Source organism: Globicephala melas, chromosome 1 (assembly GCF_963455315.2).
Source record: "Globicephala melas chromosome 1, mGloMel1.2, whole genome shotgun sequence".
NCBI lineage: Eukaryota > Metazoa > Chordata > Mammalia > Artiodactyla > Delphinidae > Globicephala > Globicephala melas.
The window spans coordinates 70,763,722-70,784,395 of record NC_083314.1 but is presented as its reverse complement, the minus strand read 5'-3'; the positions used below and the strand labels follow the sequence as shown (position 1 = coordinate 70,784,395).

At 37.3% G+C, this 20,674-nt stretch overlaps 1 protein-coding gene across 2 annotated transcripts in view; it reads left to right on the top strand.

Moving 5' to 3' along the window:
* The window catches only part of ATF6 (activating transcription factor 6), a 220,448-nt gene that overhangs the window by 79,066 nt on the left and 120,708 nt on the right, over positions 1 to 20,674 (top strand). For both annotated transcript variants that reach the window (XM_060297221.1, XM_060297216.1), the window contains 4 exons: positions 3,233 to 3,346; positions 4,425 to 4,524; positions 10,164 to 10,231; positions 17,459 to 17,573. In XM_060297221.1, coding sequence (XP_060153204.1) covers positions 3,233 to 3,346; positions 4,425 to 4,524; positions 10,164 to 10,231; positions 17,459 to 17,573 — 397 coding nt within the window. The remainder of the gene's footprint in view (positions 1 to 3,232; positions 3,347 to 4,424; positions 4,525 to 10,163; positions 10,232 to 17,458; positions 17,574 to 20,674) is intronic.

Genomic DNA, 20,674 nt, shown 5'->3' with positions numbered 1-20,674 from the left:
CTTTTTCCCTGCTGCTTTTAATATGTTTTCTTTGTATTTAATTTTTGATAGTTTGATTAATGTGTGTCTTGGTGTGTTTCTCCTTGGATTTATCCTGTATGGGACTCTGTGTGCTTCCTGGACTTGATTAACTATTTCCTTTCCCATTTTAGGGAAGTTTTCACCTATAATCTCTTCAAATATTTTCTCAGTCCTTTTCTTTTTCTGTTCTTTTTCTGGGACCCCTATAATTCAAATGTTGGTGAGTTTAATATTGTCCCAGAGGTCTCTGAGACTCCTCAATTCTTCTCATTCTTTTTTCTTTATTCTGATCTGCAGTAGTTATTTCCACTATTTTATCTTCCAGGTCACTTATCTGTTCTTCTGCCTCAGTTATTGTGCTATTGATTCCTTCTAGAGAATTTTAAATTTCATTTATTGTGGTGTTTGTCATTGTTTGTTTGCTCTTTAGTTCTTCTAGGTCCTTGTTAAATGTTTCTTGTATTTTCTCCATTCTGTTTCCAAGATTTTGGTTCATCTTTACTATCATTACTCTGAAATCTTTTTCAGGTACACTGCCTATTTCCTTTTCATTTGTTTGGTCTGGTGGGTTTTTACCTTGCTCCTTCATCTGCTGTTTGTTTCTCTGTCTTCTCATTTTGCTTAATTTACTGTGTTTGGGGTCTCCTTTTCGCAGCCTGCAGGTTCGTAGTTCCCATTGTTTTTGGTGTCTGCCGCCAGTGGCTAAGGTTGGTTCAGTGGGTTGTGTAGGCTTCTGGGTGGAGGGTACTGGTGCCTGTGTTCTGGTGGATGAGGCTGGATCTTGTCTTTCTGGTGGACAAGACCGTGTTTGGTGGTGTGTTTTGGGGTGTCTGTGACCTTATTATGATTTTAGGCAGCCTCTCTGATAATGCATGGGGTTGTGTTCCTGTCTTGCTAGTTGTTTGGCATAGGGTGTCCAGCACTCTAGCTTGCTGGTTGTAGAGTGGAGCTGGGTCTTAGCATTGAGATGGAGATCTCTGGGAAAGCTTTTGCCATTTGAAATTACGTGGAGCTGGGACGTCTCTTGTGGACCAATGTCCTGAACTCAGCTCTCCCACCTCAGAGGCACAGGCCTGACACCTGGCCGGAGCACCAAGACCCTGTCAGCCACATGGCTCCACAAGGATCCTGAGGGAGGCAGGCCCTTATCAGCTCAGGTGGAAACAGTGAAACTGGGTCAATCAAGCCTTGCGGTTTAGACACTGTACTGACAGAGGCAACCATGCACGTGGGAGCAGCGCCATGTTCCCTCATCTCTGAGAGGACTGCTTCACCACTCGCGCACCAGACAACCCAGGATAAAATGGTTACAACAGGCTTCTTTATTTCTGTTTCTCAAGTCAGAAACCCTGGTTCCTCCCTTTCAACATGTGCTGTTGATGTTCTTTCCAAATATTATCTTGAATTGGTTCATTCTTCTTCATCTTCATTGCCACCACCTTAGTCCATAGTATCTTCATCTCTTGCCCAGATTGCTATAGATCTCTCCTAACTGGTCTCCCAGCTTCCCCTTTTGCCTCTATCAAAACTGTTTTTGGTAACAATGGCAAGGCATAAATGTAAATTAAAATATATCACTTCTCTACTTAATACCCTTTTGTGGCTTCTTATTAAATTTAGTAATTGCTTATCATAATCTGGTCTCTGTCTTTCCAACCTCATCTTGTGCCTCCCTCACTTGCTTACAACTCTTCAGCTGATGAGTAGTTTTCCTTAAGTTCCTTAAATCCTCCCTTGTCCCACCTGCCTCTGTCTAGAACGCTCTTACCCCAGTTTCTATAGGGCTGGCTTCCTCTCATCTTTTATGCCTTGTCTTAAATACCATCTCCTTTTCAGACCATTTTATCTAAAGTAGGCATTGTTGTTGGTTTTCTATTTCAACCATATGCTTATTTCTTTCATAGCTCTTACCACAGTTTGGATTTATTTTATGTGTTTGTTTTCTTGTATTTGGTCCATCTTCCCCACTAAGGTCTTTGAGGATGGAGACTTCATTTCCCTTGTTCCCTATTGGAATTCCAGCACCTAGCACAGTACCTGGCACACAGTTGGTATTCAGTAAATATTTGTTGATTGAATTAATGAAAAGTACAAATCTAGCTGTGTCCAATTTTGTGTTTATAGTTTTTCTTTTTAGATTTTAATATATCCAGTTTTCTAAATCCAGAATATTGTATATAAAGAAATTCAAGATAGAGCTAAGATTTCTTAGTGAGAAAGGTTAAAATAGCCGACTGAAGGGAATAAATAACAATAATGCCCTCAGCTCAGATTCTAATTTTCAACTCAGATTTTGCTCCCTACATCACATCCTGGATATGAATTTGCATGATATAGATCACTGTGATGATTAGGAAAGTATATTTTTTGAAGTTAATAGAATAACTGGTTAATGTCACTCTGTTGTTTTATTAGGGATTCTAAAATTTATATTTAGCTTTTCAAGGCTTTTACTTTTCTCCTACCAAGTATTTTATGCTTTCCCTTTCCCCTACCACACACACTGTTTTAAGGAGACTATTCAGTTCTGTTATCACAGAGATGAGAATGACCACAAAACTTCAGTCCTGGTTAATAATACTTTCCTATCAATCGTAAGTCTTTCCTATCAATCGGTGGGTCTTTCCCCCAATTTCCCCTCTTACTTTGTCACCACCTCTGTTCCAGCAGCACTGTGTATGCCTTGAGCTCATTGAAGATATGAGCCATGTGTTATCATTGTATCCTTAGTTTCGGGTGCATAATAATTGAGCAATAAATGTGAACTACCATGATAATCTCTGTAGAAAATTGGAAAATGAAATTTGTGCTGTGTGGTCTATACTTCCTTCCTTTTTAAATTACATTCACTTCTTTCTTGCAGTATGTTCTATTTACAATATTAAAAACTTTTTTTGTTGAAGTATAGTTGATTTACAATGTTGAGTTAATTTCTCCCGTACAGCAGAGTGATTCCATTTTATGTGTACACACACACACACACACACACACACACACACACACACACACACGCATTGTTTTTCATATTCTTTTCCATTATGGTTTATCAGGATATTGACTATAGTTCTCTGTGCTATACAGTAGGACTTCGTTGTTTATACAGTATTTTTATTTCCATGAACTCTTAATACTAGCAATGACTTTCTTATAGCAATCTTCGTCTTAGGAATTTAAGACAGAAGGTAACACATTTTGTAAATCTGTTTTTCAGATATGACCATTCTGTTTCAAATGACAAAGCCCTGATGGTGCTAACTGAAAAACCACTACTCTATATTCCTCCACCTCCCTGTCAGCCCCTGATTAACACAACAGAATCTCTCAGGTGAGTGTTTTCAGTTGTTGCAGATATATCTGAGTGGGTTCCTGTGTTTAGCTTTGGAACCTAGAAAAGTATTTGTTCAAATTAACCAAGTGGTTGAGAAAACTATGAATTATTTATTGAATAACCGTAGGCGTATCAATTGTTGTCCAGTTTCCCCAGCAACCTGATAGAGATGGTGATGGGTCTATTTCATGTGATGGTATTGGGGTTGTATACTTAAATATGTCTTATTTGAAAACTGAAGAATGATATTAATATAAAAATTCAGGGTAGGTGTTAGACTTGCAGTGGTAACATTCATAGTGGAAAGTACCTTTTTCTTCAAATTAGGAAGATAATAATTTGAAGATATGTGATTCTGGAGTCATTTTCACATTAGTGTACTTTTCTTTATCTACTTTTCCCTTGAATTTTTTCCTGTGATTTTGGATCCTATCTTTGAACCTCAAAAACTGCTTCAGTTTTTTTGTGATACGTAGTAATCAACTATATTTAAGTAAGTATAGTCTGACATCTTCACAACTGCTCTAAAGAGTAAGCAAAATAAAGGGAAGTTATATTTGAACTGGCTTTTTTTTTTTTTTTAATTTCCAGTGTTGGAAAATTTGGATTATAGTACCTTGAAATTTCTCCTCCTGAGCAGTTGATTCATTCTTTTTCTACTCCCCCAAAAAGCATGATTTTCAAAGGCTTTAATGAATCCATTTGTTGTTAGGACTCCTATGACTTGTTTTGTGCTCTCCAGTGTCTCCAGTATTTGTGTGTACATAGTCCAAGAGCAGAAACAGGAAATACTATTTTGTGGAAAAACCTTTGCATCCAATATTGATGTTTGCCAGGTATTTAGCTCTAATTTTCTTTGAATTTTGAACTCTGATTGAGGAGGCTACCATATAAAAATGCATGTCATTAAAGATAACATTAAGTGTCTTAGCTTTCTCAAATCAAAAAAGAATATTGAACCATTAGGCACTTGGAATGCTCTTTAGAACCTCAGAATATGATTAAATTCATTTCCAACCAAAGGTGAGACATCTGTTTCTATGAAATATGTTTAACTAATTAAGCTATTTTATAGGTTAAATCATGAACTTCGAGGGTGGGTTCATAGACACGAAGTGGAAAGGACCAAGTCGAGAAGAACGACAAATAATCAACAGAAAACCCGTATTCTTCAGGTTTGTTTCTGCTTGTCTTTGAACAGTAGTTGGCATATTTGTTAGAAGGCTTCCTGTAGATGTGTTGCTCTCTTCTTTGGAACATTTGGGAAGCTTGAACTTCAGCCACTTCCCACTACCTCCTGCTGCTACTGAAGCAGGTGTCACTGCCATTGAAACCCTCCTCCCAGGTTTCACAGCACTCATTTAGGTTTTATAGCACTAGTATTTCCTGCTCAGACATAGTGCTGTTTCCTGCTCTCTCCCTCAAATTTGCTTTCAAGCCAGGGGTTTTATGCATGGACATCTGTATGACATGTTTTTGGCACAAATAATATAATAAATGATATTGTTTATCTCCTCTGTTCTTAGAGCTTTTCAAATGTAGGACAGCTTAGAAGTGAAGGCACATCTCCGTGGAGGGCATTTTTGTACTTAGACTTGTAGCACTACAGGTTAATGACAGCTCTTATTTAGAACCCATTAAACTGGGCTTCTATCTTAATATTGTTTACCACAAAGCACCATTTATAGTCTTTCTGTCATTCAACTATTTATTACTACTTCTGAAGCACTTAGACTGACACATTGCATTCTCCCAGCAAATGTTACCTGTGGTAGTAATAACGAGCCAGGTACTGTTCTCGACCCTGGGAATACAGTAGAGGGTATGATAAAATCCCTGCCTTCATGGAACTTACATTCTAATGGGAAAGATAAACAATAAACACGTAAAGTGAAATAAGTCATACAAAAAAAGACAAATACCATATGATCTCATTTATATGTGGAATCTTGAAAAAATACCCAACAAACTCATGGATACAGAGAACAGATTGTGGTTGCCAGAGGTGGTGGGTGGAGGGTACAGACTTCCAGTTATGAAATAAAGAAGTCATGAGGATGTAGTTTACTGCATGATAACCATAGTTAATAATACTGTAGTGTATATTTGAAAGTTGCTAAGAGAGTAGATCTTTAAAGTTCTCATCATGAGGGAAAAAATTAAATTAAAAAATAAATAAACAAGTAAATAAATAAATATACTAAAAATTAGAAGTTCTCTAAAGAAAAAGCAGGGTTGGAAGTTAGAGTTTGAATGGAGAGGTGAGTGGCTATTTTAGATTGGGTGGTTAGAGAAGCCTTCTCTAAAGAGATACCACTTGAGTAAGGTATTGTCAAGGTAATTATTACCAGCTGTTATAACATTTAGCCTCAAAATCTCAGTGGTTTAATGGAATAAAAATTTGTTTCTCACCCAGAGTTTGAGGTAGCTCTCTAGAATGGATTTCCTCCAAGCAGTGACTAAGGAATCCAGGTTCTTCCACATTGTAGCCCAGCAACTTGAAATCCTTTGCTTTTAGCTTTGGGTGTTGGGGAAGAAAGTTTGGAAGATTATGCAGCATGTTTTAGGGATCAGGCCTGGACTTTAGTCAATGTTCAGTTGACTAAAACTCTGTCACTTTTCCCAGCCTCCCTTGCAGAAGGTTAGGCAAATGTAGTCTTCCTATGTGCTTGGGATGAAGAAGGGGTTTGGTGAGAACATAGCTTTTGCCATAGGCAGAAAATGAAGGACAAAATGTAAAGGTCTAGGAGAAAATCTGGAGAAACAGCTTTTAGACCAAGGGAATAGAAAGTATAGAGACCCTCAGGAGGAAACAGTTTGCATATTTGAGGAACATCAAGAAGTTGAGTAAGGCTGGATTACAATGACTAAGGGGAGAGTAGCCAAAGATGATGTCAGAAAGAGGAGGCTAAATCATATCAAATCTCATATGCAATGGTGAGAACTTAGGTTTTCATCCTAGGTGCGAGAGGACAGCATTGAGAGGTTTGAGCAAGGCTGTGACTTGATCTGATTTATATTTTTAAAAGATTGCTCTAACTGCTACCCCAGGTAGAACACAGCAGGGAACATGAGTGGATGTAGGGAGACCAGTTAAGCCATTTCAGTAGTGTAGGTGGGAGATCATTGTGGGCCATACTAGAGTGGTAAATTTGAAGGTGGAGGAAAGTACTTGAATGCCAAATATATTTTGAAAGTATAGATGATGAAATTGCTATTGTAAAATAAAAAGGAAACAGTGGTAATTCCTATGCTATAGCTGCTGGATGAATGATGATGCCATTTACTGAGACTGAGAGTAGGGAAGGAGGAGTTGGAGGCAAGAAAAAAGAGTTTTAGATATATTAAGTTTGAGATGGCTATTAGACATTCAAGTGGAGAAGTCAGGTGGCTACTCAGATATCCAGGTCTGGAGTATAGGGGAGAGGTTGAGACTGGAAGTTTAATTTGGGATGATATCACCTAGAGAGAAGGTAAAAAGAAGAGAAAAGAGGTAAGGAACTGAACCCTGGAACAACGTCAACATTAGAGGTTAAAAGACAAGGAAAAATCAGCACTTGAGAAGGAAGAGGAGTGGCTGGCCAGTAGAATAGGAAAAAATGTAGGATAGTTGTATCCAAAAACCCAAGCAAAGAAAGTTTTTAAGGAAGAGGATGTGATTTACTGTTACAGAGGTTAAGAGGTGTTGATTAAGATGAGGACTGGGAAATTACCATTGGATTTGATTATTAGAACTTGTTAATGACTTTGATGAAGGTTGTCTCATTGGAGTGGTGATGACAAAAGTCTGAGCGATGTGGGTTCAGGAAGTAAAAATAAAATGAGGAAATAGAGAAAATTATTTCAGGATGATCCCCATTAATGGAAACAGAGAAATGGAGTAGCTGTAAAAATCAAGGAAGAGGTTTTATTTTGGGATGGGATATGTTTCACGAGGTTTACCTGTTTATCTACTAATGGAAACTCCTAAGCTATTTGATTATTTGGAGACTAATTGGAAGCAGCACATGATAGGTTCCTAAGTACATTAAAAGTATGTTGAGAAACATGGACTTTTAACCATTAAGGGACTGTTTTCAACTATAAAATAATGAGGGTTAGTCTAAATGAGCTTAAGCTCTGACATTTGAGATTCCATGATTATCCAGTATGTGTTTCTCTGGGCCTCTCAGGCACTTTTTGTTCACCTATTATGGCATCTTTGTTGGTTGTTAGTACATCATTACTAATGTCACAGTTACCTCAGAGTCCCAAAGCTGTTTACTGACGTTGGAATACAGTGTCCAGTCTGCCAAAGCCTACACGTTAGCTGCCTCCATGGCTGGAGGAAAAATGGACTCTGTTTCCCTTCTGCTTTCCAAATCTGGTGCAAGTATATGTTATTTGTAGAAGCTAAATTATGTCTAGACCCTGATAGCAAAAAAGTTTGGATAATATAGTTTTCAGGCTTTCATCCCTTGTTACACAGGGGAAGAGCAAAAAGGGGGCAGGAAGAGGTAATTGCCAGTAGAGAATTCCACACAGCTGGTAAAATGGGCTTTATGAAAAATTAGATGAAAATTATTGGCCTAAATGAGTTTTTTGCCTTCTCTTTTGACATATTAAATTAAGAAGTCATAAAAATTCTAAATGTATAGGCTCCAAGTAACAAAGTTTCAAAAACATAATGCAAAAAAGTGACAGAACTAAAGGGAAAAACAGATAAATCTGCAACATAATTGGAGATTTTAATATCTTTCTCATTTCTATGTAAATGTCTGTCTCACTTTTTTTTGCTGATTGTGACCTTTTGCTAAATCCACATAGCTAAAAATGCTGAAGTTCATAGCCAAGTTTTCAGAAGTCCCTTTGTTTATTGGTGTAAATCTTAGATAGGTAAATGGCATATTCAATTGCTGTTTGCCTGATGTCTCTGTAACTCAGCTTTCCTTAAATCCTACCCACTCATTTCTGAGCCTAGAGAATGAAGTCTGGCTTCTTTCAGACTTCTCTGATAATTTCATGTGTGCCAAAGTAGCAAAATCATTTAAAATTCACCAGTTATTTAATGTTTATTTTAAATTTTATATTTATCCACTAGCTGTAGTTTAATTTTGGCTTGATTTACTACTTACTTGATAAGCATATCAATAAATACAGTACTTTATTATTTAAATGTATTTGTTTTTCCTTTCATTTTATCTGTGCTTTTTATTTTTGTTTAACACATTTTTAAACTTACTATATGTAAGCCTGACATTAGATTTTCGTAAAATTAGACCCTTGACTTGTTACAGAGCCAGAAATTGGAAGCCCTCTATTCATCCCTGCATATTGGTTCCATCTACCACCAAACAAAATTGTTCCCTCTTCTCTTCCCATAACCCTTTGTATATTCTTCTATTTTAGCATCACATTATATCATTTCTACATATCTGTCTTCCCAGTTAAACTGCAAGCTTCTAGAGGGCAAAAGTCAAATGTTAAATTCTGTAGCACCAGTACATGTAGTAGGCACTCTATGAAAGTTTGATTGCTGAAGGAAGGATGGATGGATATAGTAATGAACAAATGCTAGTAATCTTAAGATTAAACAGTTATTCAAGTCACTGTTTGACAGGGTAATAATAAGGTCACTTCCTAACATAATAATTGGTAATGTGCTCTTGAACTCTGATACTCTTATAAAACTTTTTTGAAGATCAGCTTACAAAGCTGCTGGGGTATATAAGAAAGCATAGTGCAAAGCAGGTGCTATATGGAAGACAGGTTTCCAGTGTAGTCTATGTGGACCACTAATGTTCTCTGGCCAAGAATCATTGATGAGATATCTTTATGATGGATTAGGCCACAGGTGTATTTAGGCATGAAGATCTTTGTGTTTAATTCAGTAAACAATAAGATCTAGTTTCATTATGAACCTTTCATAATTCAGGAAATTTTCATTCGGAAAATAATTATTTTAGACAAACGTAAGTTGTTATGTGTTCAGTAATACTTGTATGACTTGGTGATAAACCTTGTGATACTTGGACTAAGTTTTTGAGCTTTTTTTTTTTTTTTTTTTTTTGCGGCATGCTGGCCTCTCACTGTTGTGGCCTCTCCCGTTGTGGAGCACAGGCTCCAGACGCACAGGCTCAGCGGCCATGGCTCGTGGGCGCAGCCGCTCCACGGCATGTGGGATCTTCCCGGACCGGGGCACAGACCTGTGTCCCCTGCATCAGCAGGCAGACTCTCAACCACTGCGCCACCAGGGAAGTCCTGAGCTATTTCTTTAATCTTTGTGGGGAGTGCCTTAAATGTCTTACTGTCCGTAAGACACACCTCTCAGCCCAGAATGTGACCAAAAGAGTTCTAATTTCTATATTGGTGTTTAGTTATGTGAACTTAATATGTCAGTATATTCATGAAAACAACTTTACGGGGACTTCCCTGATGGCGCAGTGGTTAAGAATCTGCCTGCCAATGCAGGGGACATGGGTTTGATCCCCGGTCTGGGAAGATCCCACATGCCATGGAGCAACTAAGCCTGTGCGCCACAACTAGTGAGCTTGTGCACCACAACTACTGAAGCCCGTGTGCCTAGAGCCTGTGCTCCGCAACAAGAGAAGCCACTGCAATGAGAAGCCCATGCATCACAACGAAGAGTAGCCCCCGCTCGCTGCAACTAGAGAAAGCCTGTGTACAGCAACGAAGACCCAAAGCAGCCAAAAAAAAAAAACCAAACAAACTTTATGAATACTTTAATGAAGTTTAGTAAATGTAGAATGAGTCAGTATAGGAAGCTTTTCATATGATTACATTATGTGACATCTAACCATTTTTTATCTTTCAGGGTGCTCTGGAACAGGGCTCAAATTCTCAGCTCATGGCTGTCCAATACACAGAAACCACTAGTATCAGGTAAGAAAGTGTGGAAGCTCTTGGCTAAGGAATTTTATTATTTATTTATTTATTCATTCATTCATTCATTCACTCACTCACTCACTCACTCACCTGCTCCGGATCTTAGTTGTGGCATATGGGATCTTCGTTGTAGCATGTGGGATGTAGTTCCCTGACCAGGGATCAAACCCGGGCCCCCTGCATTGGGAGCTTGGAGTCTTAACCACTGGACCACCAGGGGGGTCCCAGGAATTTTAAATACCTAGGATTTCAGTAAGGTTGAAATACACACTTCTCTTCCATCTTAAACTTGTTCTCATCATTATCTTGTAGAAATAGGTAATTCAGATATATGTAGAAACTAACAGTTCTCTGTAACCAGAATATTTCATTCATTTACTATGTGTATATTTAAAAATATATTCATATTATTTCTTCATTAGTTAAAAATGTTTTTAATCTCTGTACCTTCCTCTCAAGTTTGCTGTGAACCTGAAACTGTTATTTAAAAAATAATCTTTAAAAAATGTTTTAAAGTGAATTATAGTTGACCTTCCTTATTCATATATTCCGTATTTATGAATCCGCTTACTTGCAAAAATTTATTTCTACCCCCAAAATCAATACTGAAAGTGCTGTCATGGTCATTTGCATTCCCAAAAGTTTAACAAAGCAATACTTCGCCTTCCTGTTTCAGCTCTCATACTGTAAACAGTTGTCCTTTTTGAGGTCTATTTAGTGCCATATTTTTCACATTTTATGATTTTTGCTTGTGAATTCTTCCTGTAAAATGGCCCCCAAGCATAGTACTGAAGTGCTGCCTAGTGTTCATAAGCTTGAGAAAGCTGTATTGTGCCATGTGGAGAAAATACACACGTTAGAAAGCTTCATGCATGAGATATACTGCTATTGACTGTGAGTTCAGTGTTAATGAGTGAACAGAATTTGTTAAAGAAGGTGTCTTTAAATAGAAACACATAAAACAGGGTTATATATTGATCAGTTGATAAAAATGCTGTAACTGAGAGAGCCTCATCCACCAGAGGGCAGACAGCAGAAGCAAGAAGAACTACAGTCCTGCAGCCTGTGGAACAAAAACGATATTCATAGAAAGATAGACAAGATGAAAACGCAGAGGGCTATGTACCAGATGAAGGAACAAGATAAAACCCCAGAAAAATAACTAAATGAAGTGGAGATAGACAACCTTCCAGAAAAAGAATTCAGAATAATGATAGTGAAGATGATCCAGGACCTCAGAAAAAGAATGGAGGCAAAGATCAAGAAGGTGCAAGAAATGTTTAACAAAGACCCAGAAGACCCAAACAAACAGAGGTGAACAATACAATAACTGAAATGAAAACTACACTAGAAGGAATCAATAGCAGGATAACTGAGGCAGAAGAATGGATAAGTGACCTGGAAGACAGAATGGTAGAATTCACTGCCATGGAAGAGAATAAAGAAAGAAGGATGAAAAGGAATGAAGACAGCCTCAGAGACCTCTGGGATAACATTAAATGCAACAACATTCGCATTATAGGGGTCCCAGAAGGAGAAGAGAGAGAGAAAGGACCCGAGAAAATATTTGAAGAGATTATAGTCGAAAACTTCCCTAACATGGGAAAGGAAATAGCCACTCAAGTCCAGGAAGCATAGCGAGTCCCATACAGGATAAACCCAAGAAGAAACAAGCTGAGACACATAGTAATCAAATTGGCAAAAATTAAAGACAAAGAAAAATTATTGAAAGCAGCAAGAGAAAAATGACAAATAACATACAAGGGAACTCCCATAAGGTTAACAACTGATTTCTCAGCAGAAACTACAAGCAAGAAGGGAGTGGGAAGGGAGTGGCATGATATACTTACAGTGATGAAAGAGAAGAACCTACAACCAAGATTACTCTGCCCGGCAAGGATCTCATTCAGAATTGATGGAGAAATAAAAAGCTTTACAGACAAGCAAAAGCTAAGAGAATTCAGCACCACCAAACCAGCTCTACAACAAATGCTAAAGGAACTTCTCTAAGTGGGAAACACAAGAGAAGAAAAGGAACTACAAAAGCAACCCCAAACAATTAAAAAAATGGTCATAGGAACATACATATTGATAATTACCTTAAAAGTGAATGGATTAAATGCTCCAACCAAAAGACACAGGCTTGCTGAATGGATACAAAAACAAGACCCATATATATGCTGTCTACAAGAGACCCAGTTCAGACCTAGGGATACATTCAGATTGAAAGTGAGGGGATGGAAAAAGATATTCCATGCAAATGGAAATCAAAAGAAAGCTGGAGTAGCAATACTCCTATCAGATAAAATAGACTTTAAAATAAAGAATGTTAAAAGAGACAAGGAACAACACTACATAATGATCAAGGGATCAATCCAAGAAGAAGGTATAACAATTGTAAATACACATGCACCCAACATAGGAGCACCTCAATACATAAGGCAACTGCTAACAGCTATAAAAGAAGAAATCTACAGTAATATACTAATAGTGGGGGACCTTAACACCTCACTTACACCAATGGACAGATCATCTAAACAGAAAATTAATAAGGAAACAGAAGCTTTAAATGACACAGTAGACCAGATAGATTTAATTGGCATTTATAGGACATTCCATCCAAAAACAGCAGATTACACTTTCTTCTCAAGGGCACACGGGACATACACCAGGATAGATCACATCTTGGGTCACAAATCAAGCCTCAGTAAATTTAAGAAAACTGAAATCGTATCAAGCATCTTTTCTGACCACAACGCCATGAGATGAGAAATGAATTACGGGGGAAAAAACGTAAAAAATACAAACACGTGGAGGCTAAACAATACATTACTAAATAACCAAGAGATCACTGAAGAAATCAAAGAGGAAATCAAAAAATACCTAGAGACAAATGATAATGAAAACACGACGATCCAAAACCTATGGGATGCAGCAAAAGCACTTCTAAGATGGAAGTTCATATATACAAGCCTACCTCAAGAAACAAGAAACATCTCAAATAAACAATCTAACCTTACACCTAAAGGAACTAGAGAAAGAAGAACAAACAAAACCCAAAGTTAGCAGAAGGAAAGAAATCATAAAGATCAGAGCAGGAATAAATGAAATAGAAACAAAGAAACAAAAGCTAAGATCAATAAAACTAAAAGCTGGTTCTTTGAGAAGATAAACAAAATTGATAAACCATTAGCCAGACTCATCAAGAAAAAGAGGGAGAGGACTCAAATCAATAAAATTAGAAATGAAAAAGGAAAAGTTACCACGGACACCGTAGAAATACAAAGCATCCTAAGAGACTACTACAAGCAACTCTATGCCAATAAAATGGACAACCTGGAAGAAATGGACAAATTCTTCGAAAGGTATAACCTTCCAAGACTGAACCAGGAAGAAATAGAAAATGTGAACAGACCAATCACAAGTAATGAAATTGAAACTGTGATTAAAAGTCTTCCAACAAACAAAAGTCCAGGACCAGATGGCTTCACCGGAGAATTCTATCAAACATTTAGAGAAGAGCTAACACCCATCCTTCTCAAACTCTTCCAAAAAATTGCAGAGGAAGGAACACTTCCAAACACATTCTATGAGGTCACCATCACCCTGATACCAAAACCAGACAAAGATACTACAAAAAAAAAGAGAAAATTACAGACCAATATCACTGATGAATATAGATGTAAAAATCCTCAACAAAATTCTAGTAAACAGAATCCAACAACACATTAAAAGGATCATATACCATGATCAAGTGGGATTTATCCCAGGGAGGCAGGGATTCTTCAATATATGCAAATCAATCAATGTGATACACCATATTAACAAATTGAAGAATAAAAACCATATGATCATCTCAATACATGCAGACAAAGCTTTTGACAAAATTCGACACCCATTTATCATAAAAACTCCAGAAAGTGGGCATAGAGGGAACCTACCTCAACATAACAAAGGCCATATATGACAAACCCACAGCAAACATCATTCTCAATGGTGAAAAACTGAAAGCATTTTCTCTAAGATCAGGAACAAGACAAGGATGTCCACTCTCACCACTATTATGCAACATAGTTTTGGAAGTTTTAGCCACAGCAATCAGAGAAGAAAAAGAAATAAAAGGAATACAAATTGGAAAAGAAGAAGTAAAACTGTCACTGTTTGCAGATGACACGATACTATACATAGAGAATCCTAAAGATGCCCCCAGAAACCTACTAGAGCTAATCAATGAATTTGGTAAAGTTGCAGAATACAAAATTAATGCACAGAAATCTCTTGCATCCCTATACGCTAATGATGAAAAATCTGAAAGAGAAGTTAAGGAAACACTCTCATTTACCATTGCAGCAAAAAGAATAAAATACCTAGGAATAAACCTACCTAGGGAGACAAAAGACCTGTATGCAGAAAACTATGACACTGATAAAAGAAATTAAAGGTGATACAAAAAGATGGAGAGATATACCATGTTCTTGGATGGAAGAATCAACATTGTGAAAATGACTATACTACTCAAAGCAAGCTACAGATTCAGTGCAATCCTTATCAAATTACCAGTGGCATTTTTTACAGAACTAGAACAAAAAATCTTAAAATTTGTATGGAGACCTGAAAGACCCTGAAGAGCAAAAGCAATCTTGAGGGAAAAAAACAGAGATGGAGGAATCAGACTCCCTGACTTCAGACTATACTACAAAGCTACAGTAATCAACACAATATGGTACTGGCACAAAAACAGAAACATAGATCAATGGAACAGCATAGAAAGCCTGGAGATAAACTCACGCACCTATGGTCAACTAATCTATGACAAAGGAGGCAAAGATATACAATGGAGAAAAGACAGTCTCTTCAATAAGTGGTGCTGGGAAAACTGGACAGCTACATGTAAAAGAATGAAATTAGAACACTCCCTAACACCATACACAAAAATAAACTCAAAATGGATTAGAGACCTAAGTGTAAGACTGGATACTATAAAATTGTTAGAGGAAAGCATAGGAAGAACACTCTTTGACAAAAATCACAGCAAGATCTTTTTTGATCCACGTCCTAGTGTAATGGAAATGAAAACAAAAATAAATGGGACCTAAGGAAACGTGAAAGCTTTTGCATAGCAAAGGAAACCATAAACAAGACAAAAAGACAACCCTCAGAATGGGAGAAAATATTTTCAAACGAATCAACAGACCCAGGATTAATCTCCAAAATATATAAACAGCTCATGCAGCTCAATATTAAAAAAACAAACAACCGAAATCAAAAATGGGCAGAAGACCTAAATAGACATTTCTCCAAAGAAGACATACAGATGGCCAAGAAGCACATGAAAAGCTGCTCGACATCAGTAATTATTAGAGGAATGCAAATTAGAACTACAATGAGGTATCACCTCACACCAGTTAGAATGGGCATCACCAGAAAATCTATAAACAACAAATGCTGGAGAGGGTGTGGAGAAAAAGGAGCCCTCTTGTACTGTTGGTGGGAATGTAAATTGATAACAGCCACTATGGAGAACAGTATGAAGGTTCCTTCAGAAACTAAAAATTGAATTACCATATGACCCAGCAATCCCAGTACTGGGCATATACCCAGAGAAATCCATAATGCAAAAAGACACATGCACCCCAATGTTCATTGCAGCACTATTTACAATAGCCAGGTCATGGAAGCAACCTAAATGCCCATCGACAGACAAATGGATAGAGAAGTTGTGGTACATATATACAATGGAATATTACTCAGCCATAAAAAGGAATGAAACTGGGCCATTTGTTGAGACGTGGATGGCTCTAGAGACTGTCATACAGAGTGAAGTAAGTCAGAAAGAGTAAAACAAATATTGTATATTATCGCATATATGTGGAGCCAGAAAAATGGTACAGATGAACCAGTTTGCAGGGCAGAAATTGAGACACAGATGTAGAGAACAAACGTATGGACACCAAGGGGGGAAGCGGCAGGGCGGTGGTGGTGGTGGTGGGGTGAATTGGGCGATTGGGATTGACATTTATACACTGATGTGTATAAAATTGACGACTAATAAGAACCTGTTGTATAAAAAAATAAATTTTAAAAATTCAGGGAAAAAAATGCTGTAACTAAGCCTTCACAGGAACCTAACCTGTATTTCCCTTAGGAGAATGGTTCAGTGTTTGCTAATTCAGTGTTTGCACTGACTTTATAGGACTATAACTACCATAAATAATAAGAATTGACTGTATATTCAAAGTATTACAGTCAGAGATGGCCTCTTGAGCACGTGAAATTATTTCAAAGGAAGTTCTTATGACTCAGTTATAATTTCCTTTTAGGTCAATCTTGCCCTCCTCTTAAGTTAATAAAAGTTTGATTGAAGGCATAAAAGAATATGATTTTTCTTTTTGAAGAAAAATGAAGTCTTTTTTTTTTAACTCTAACTTTTGGGTGTTGGCTTATTGTGCTAAACAATAAAAGACCCTGAAAATATTATTAAGAACTATATTAATATCATTTGAGTATATCTTTTGGGATAAGATGTGCTCTGAGGTATTACAATTTTAGTTATAATTTTACCAAGGCACTGACTTGGTACTTTTAATATCTATGGCTAGCAGTTGTTGAGTGACTCCCATGGAAGAGGACCCATGCTTGGTACTAACATCTCTGACCCCAGTAACAGTCCTGAAAGGTTTATGTGGTTACCCTCATTTTATTGATGAGGAAACTGAGGTTCCTCAGAGATTGATTTCCCCAAGAATATCCAGTTGAGAGGCGGAGTAGGAATTCAGAGCCAGGTGTATTTGTTTCCAAATCCTAAGTGCTTTTCACCTTTCACACAGCCTCATAGACAAGTGCACCTTCACACATTTGACAGAACGGTGAAAGATAACTTTTCCTCAGACTTAATTTATGTTACCAAAATTTTAAAATCATGCAAACCAATGCAGAAATCTATTTTCTGGTACTTCTATTTTTTTTTACATGCTTTGCAATGCACTTGACTGGTACATTTTAGAGCCTTGATACAGAAATGAGAGTTTTGGCTTTAGTGAGTTGGATCTTACAAATATCCTGACCTTGAGCTTTTCAAAATGTTACTATAAAAATTGCTGCCAAAATACTACTAATATTTTGGTTGAGAGAGATTCTTACAATTCAGAATGGGAAGCGTTTTTGAGAGGATAGAAATTTATTCGTTAAAGAACACTTTGCCACTTTGCCATTTTCTTACTTCAGCAGGAACTCAGGGAGTGAGCTACAGGTGTATTATGCTTCACCCAGAAGTTATCAAGACTTTTTTGAAGCCATCCACAGAAGGGGAGACACGTTTTATGTTGTGTCGTTTCGAAGGGTAAGTTCACTTTGAAAGAATAAAAGAAATAGTTTTGAATACCTGCTATATATGAGGCACTGAGCTGAATGCTGTGGAAGATAAAAAGATATGAGAGATAGGAAGCAATATAAAATAAATTGTATGAGTGGAACAGCCTAAGTGCTATAATACAAGCTTGATTTTGAGCTGTTCAGCGTTATGAAGTGGAAACATGGAGTTGATGCCAGGCAATATTTAGAAAATATAAGCTGCTTATTGACTTTTATTCTTTGTTTGTTTATAACCAACATATTATTTGTTTGTCTATAACCAGTGGAGAAGTATAAACATAAAAATGTCTTTTTAGGCTCTATTCCTGAGACTTTCTATCCCTCTTTTCTCTGTACTTCATCAAGCATTTACTCTTGCTAGTGAAGAATGTGTAAGATAATCAGTTAGCTTATACAAAAGTAAATGTTTATACGAGCACTTTTGAATGTTACAAATGTGAGACTAAATGGGGAAAAAATGCAAAGCTTACTTTCATTCCATCTGCTTTTCCTCTAAAATGAAAATACATTCTGCATAGAGTTGCCATATGAATATTCGGTTACAGTGCTATATGTTAAACCAGTAACACATGAATGAATTAGAATTCCTTGGTAGTTTGTATCCTAGGCTTTTCTTTTTCTTTGTCTTTTTTTTTAAAGGATGTAGAGAGTGTATGAGAGAAATAAGCATATGCTAACAATAAACGATTCATTCTCTGATTATTGTCACCACTCACTGTCACTGAAATTCTCAGTTAACTCAATGCTTTTCCTGAGGTATAAATATCTAGCAGCTCAGAATTTTGGACCAGAGAACTTTGACACTTGAAGATTAGGGAAACCAAACATTTCATGTGTTTTTAGTTATTAATCAAATATGTTAGGAGATTTGGAATACTATAGTGATGGTATCTCATGATTTCTACCTTTTCTCAAAAATTTCCTGTGTTCAGCTTATTCTCTCAGACATAGCTGGTATATTTCTATACTGTGCCAGCCTCCAAGTTCATTTTCAGCAGCAAGGGGGCAGCTGAGAACAGGGTTTCAGCAAGGCTCCAACTGTATTGGCTGACCAGAGCTTAGTATTAGCTTTGGGTTGACACAATCATGTTTAAAGTTGGCAGGGGTTGGGGGGTGGGAGTAAACTTTTTTGTGTGTGTGTGGTACGTGGGCCTCTCACTGTTGTGGCCTCTCCCGTTGTGGAGCACAGGCTCCGGACACGCAGGCTCAGCGGCCATGGCTCACAGGCCCAGCCGCTCCGTGGCATGTGGGATCCTCCTGGACTGGGGCACGAACCCACGTCCCCTGCATCGGCAGGCAGACTCTCAACCACTGCGCCACCAGAGAAGCCCAGGAGTAAACTTTTTAAGATGGGATCCAGCACTACGAAGAAGAGACTTGATACATGTTAAAATGAATGTGTTGAAGTATATGTTATGGAAGTTACCACAAAAGAATATTTTTAACACTGAAATAGCTGAATACATTTTCTTAGGTTTGGGATAATTTCTCTATTATTTGATGAAAACAGAACAGTATATATTAAAAGTAGCAATTGTCAAGCCACAGATTGACCTTACGACTAGTAACATTTTTCTAGGGAAGAGAACAAGTATTTGTTATGAAGAAAATTATCCTAGCCTTAAAGGGACTGTATTTTTACAAAGGAAGATGAATGGTGTCCTTTGTTTTGTTTTGTTTTGTTTTGTTTTTTTGCGGTACGCAGACCTCTCGCTGCTGTGGCCTTTCCTGCTGCGGAGCACAGGCTCCAGACGTGCAGGCCCAGCGGCCACGGCTCACGGGCCCAGCCGCTCCGCGGCATGTGGGATCCTCCTGGACCGGGGCATGAACCCGCGTCCCCTGCATCGGCAGGCGGACTCCCAACCACTGCGCCACCAGGGAAGCCTGAATGGTGTTCTTTTTTTAAAATAAATGCATTACGTTTCTTGCATTTGTAAAAGCTACTTCTCATTAGTTTGCTGTGAAAAGTGCTACTAGAAAATTATTTATCACCCTCCCTCCAATCCTTTGATGTTGTAGAAAAAACATTCTCATGTTTAAGAAAACTGTTAGGACTCTCTTTCACATTCTGTTTGAGTTTTTCATTTCCTAATTACTGATTTATCATATCTTAGTGTTTTATATCAAGGTAAAGTGAGGATAAGCATGAACTTAACTAGATAACAGTAGTTAGAGAGAGACAGCATCCTTTTTCACTTTTTCTTTCTTTATTTTGTTTTAACAGTTGGGATAAGGAAGTTAACTTTATCATCATGACTATAAATAGTGTCATTGGACAGGAATTTGATTCTTAAATCCTGGATTGTTCTTTTTGTTCTTGCTAAAGTGAAAATGAAAGACATAATGATCTCATGCTTAGTTTTTTTTTTCATTTTTCCATATAAAATATTCTAACAGTTTCATCAAAAAGGCAAGTGGCATCATTTCTTGTGTAGAAAGATGTAGACTTTTTCTTTCATTTAGGCTCTTAATTTCATTGACAGAAATTATTGTAATTGATACTGTGCGATTACATTAGAAATTAAGAAATATAGGGATTCTCATGCCTCAAGGTTTTGCTTAGTATAAACCAGACTTAACAGAGCCAATAAGCAAACCATGTGGTTTTATTGTATAATTGGACATGTGTTTAAAAGAATATTTTAATATCTAAAAAAGTAGATGTAGCTATTGACTGTTTAGTATACCATTATTTAATAAAGCAACTCTTATGCTTCATAGCTTGGAACATACACTTGTCCTCATGGAAAATTGAAACAGTGGCTTGTTGTCACTCCTGATTCAACAGCAGCTCCAGTAATTCCATTTTAGTCTTTTTCACACATTGCTCATTCAGACTCCCTAAGCAGAAAGAGGATCTGATTATATACATAGTTGGGTAGAATTGCTGTGATAACCCTGGCTCATGATCCGTGGTCCATTCTTTTGTGACCAGGGAAATAGTGTTGATTTCATTAAATGTATTCTTTTGCTTTGTAAGCCAGCAACTATGCAAAAGGAACAGCCTGGGCCACTCTTCTGAGAAAATGATTGTGGTGGGCCCTTAGAGCTTCATAAACTGTTTATTAT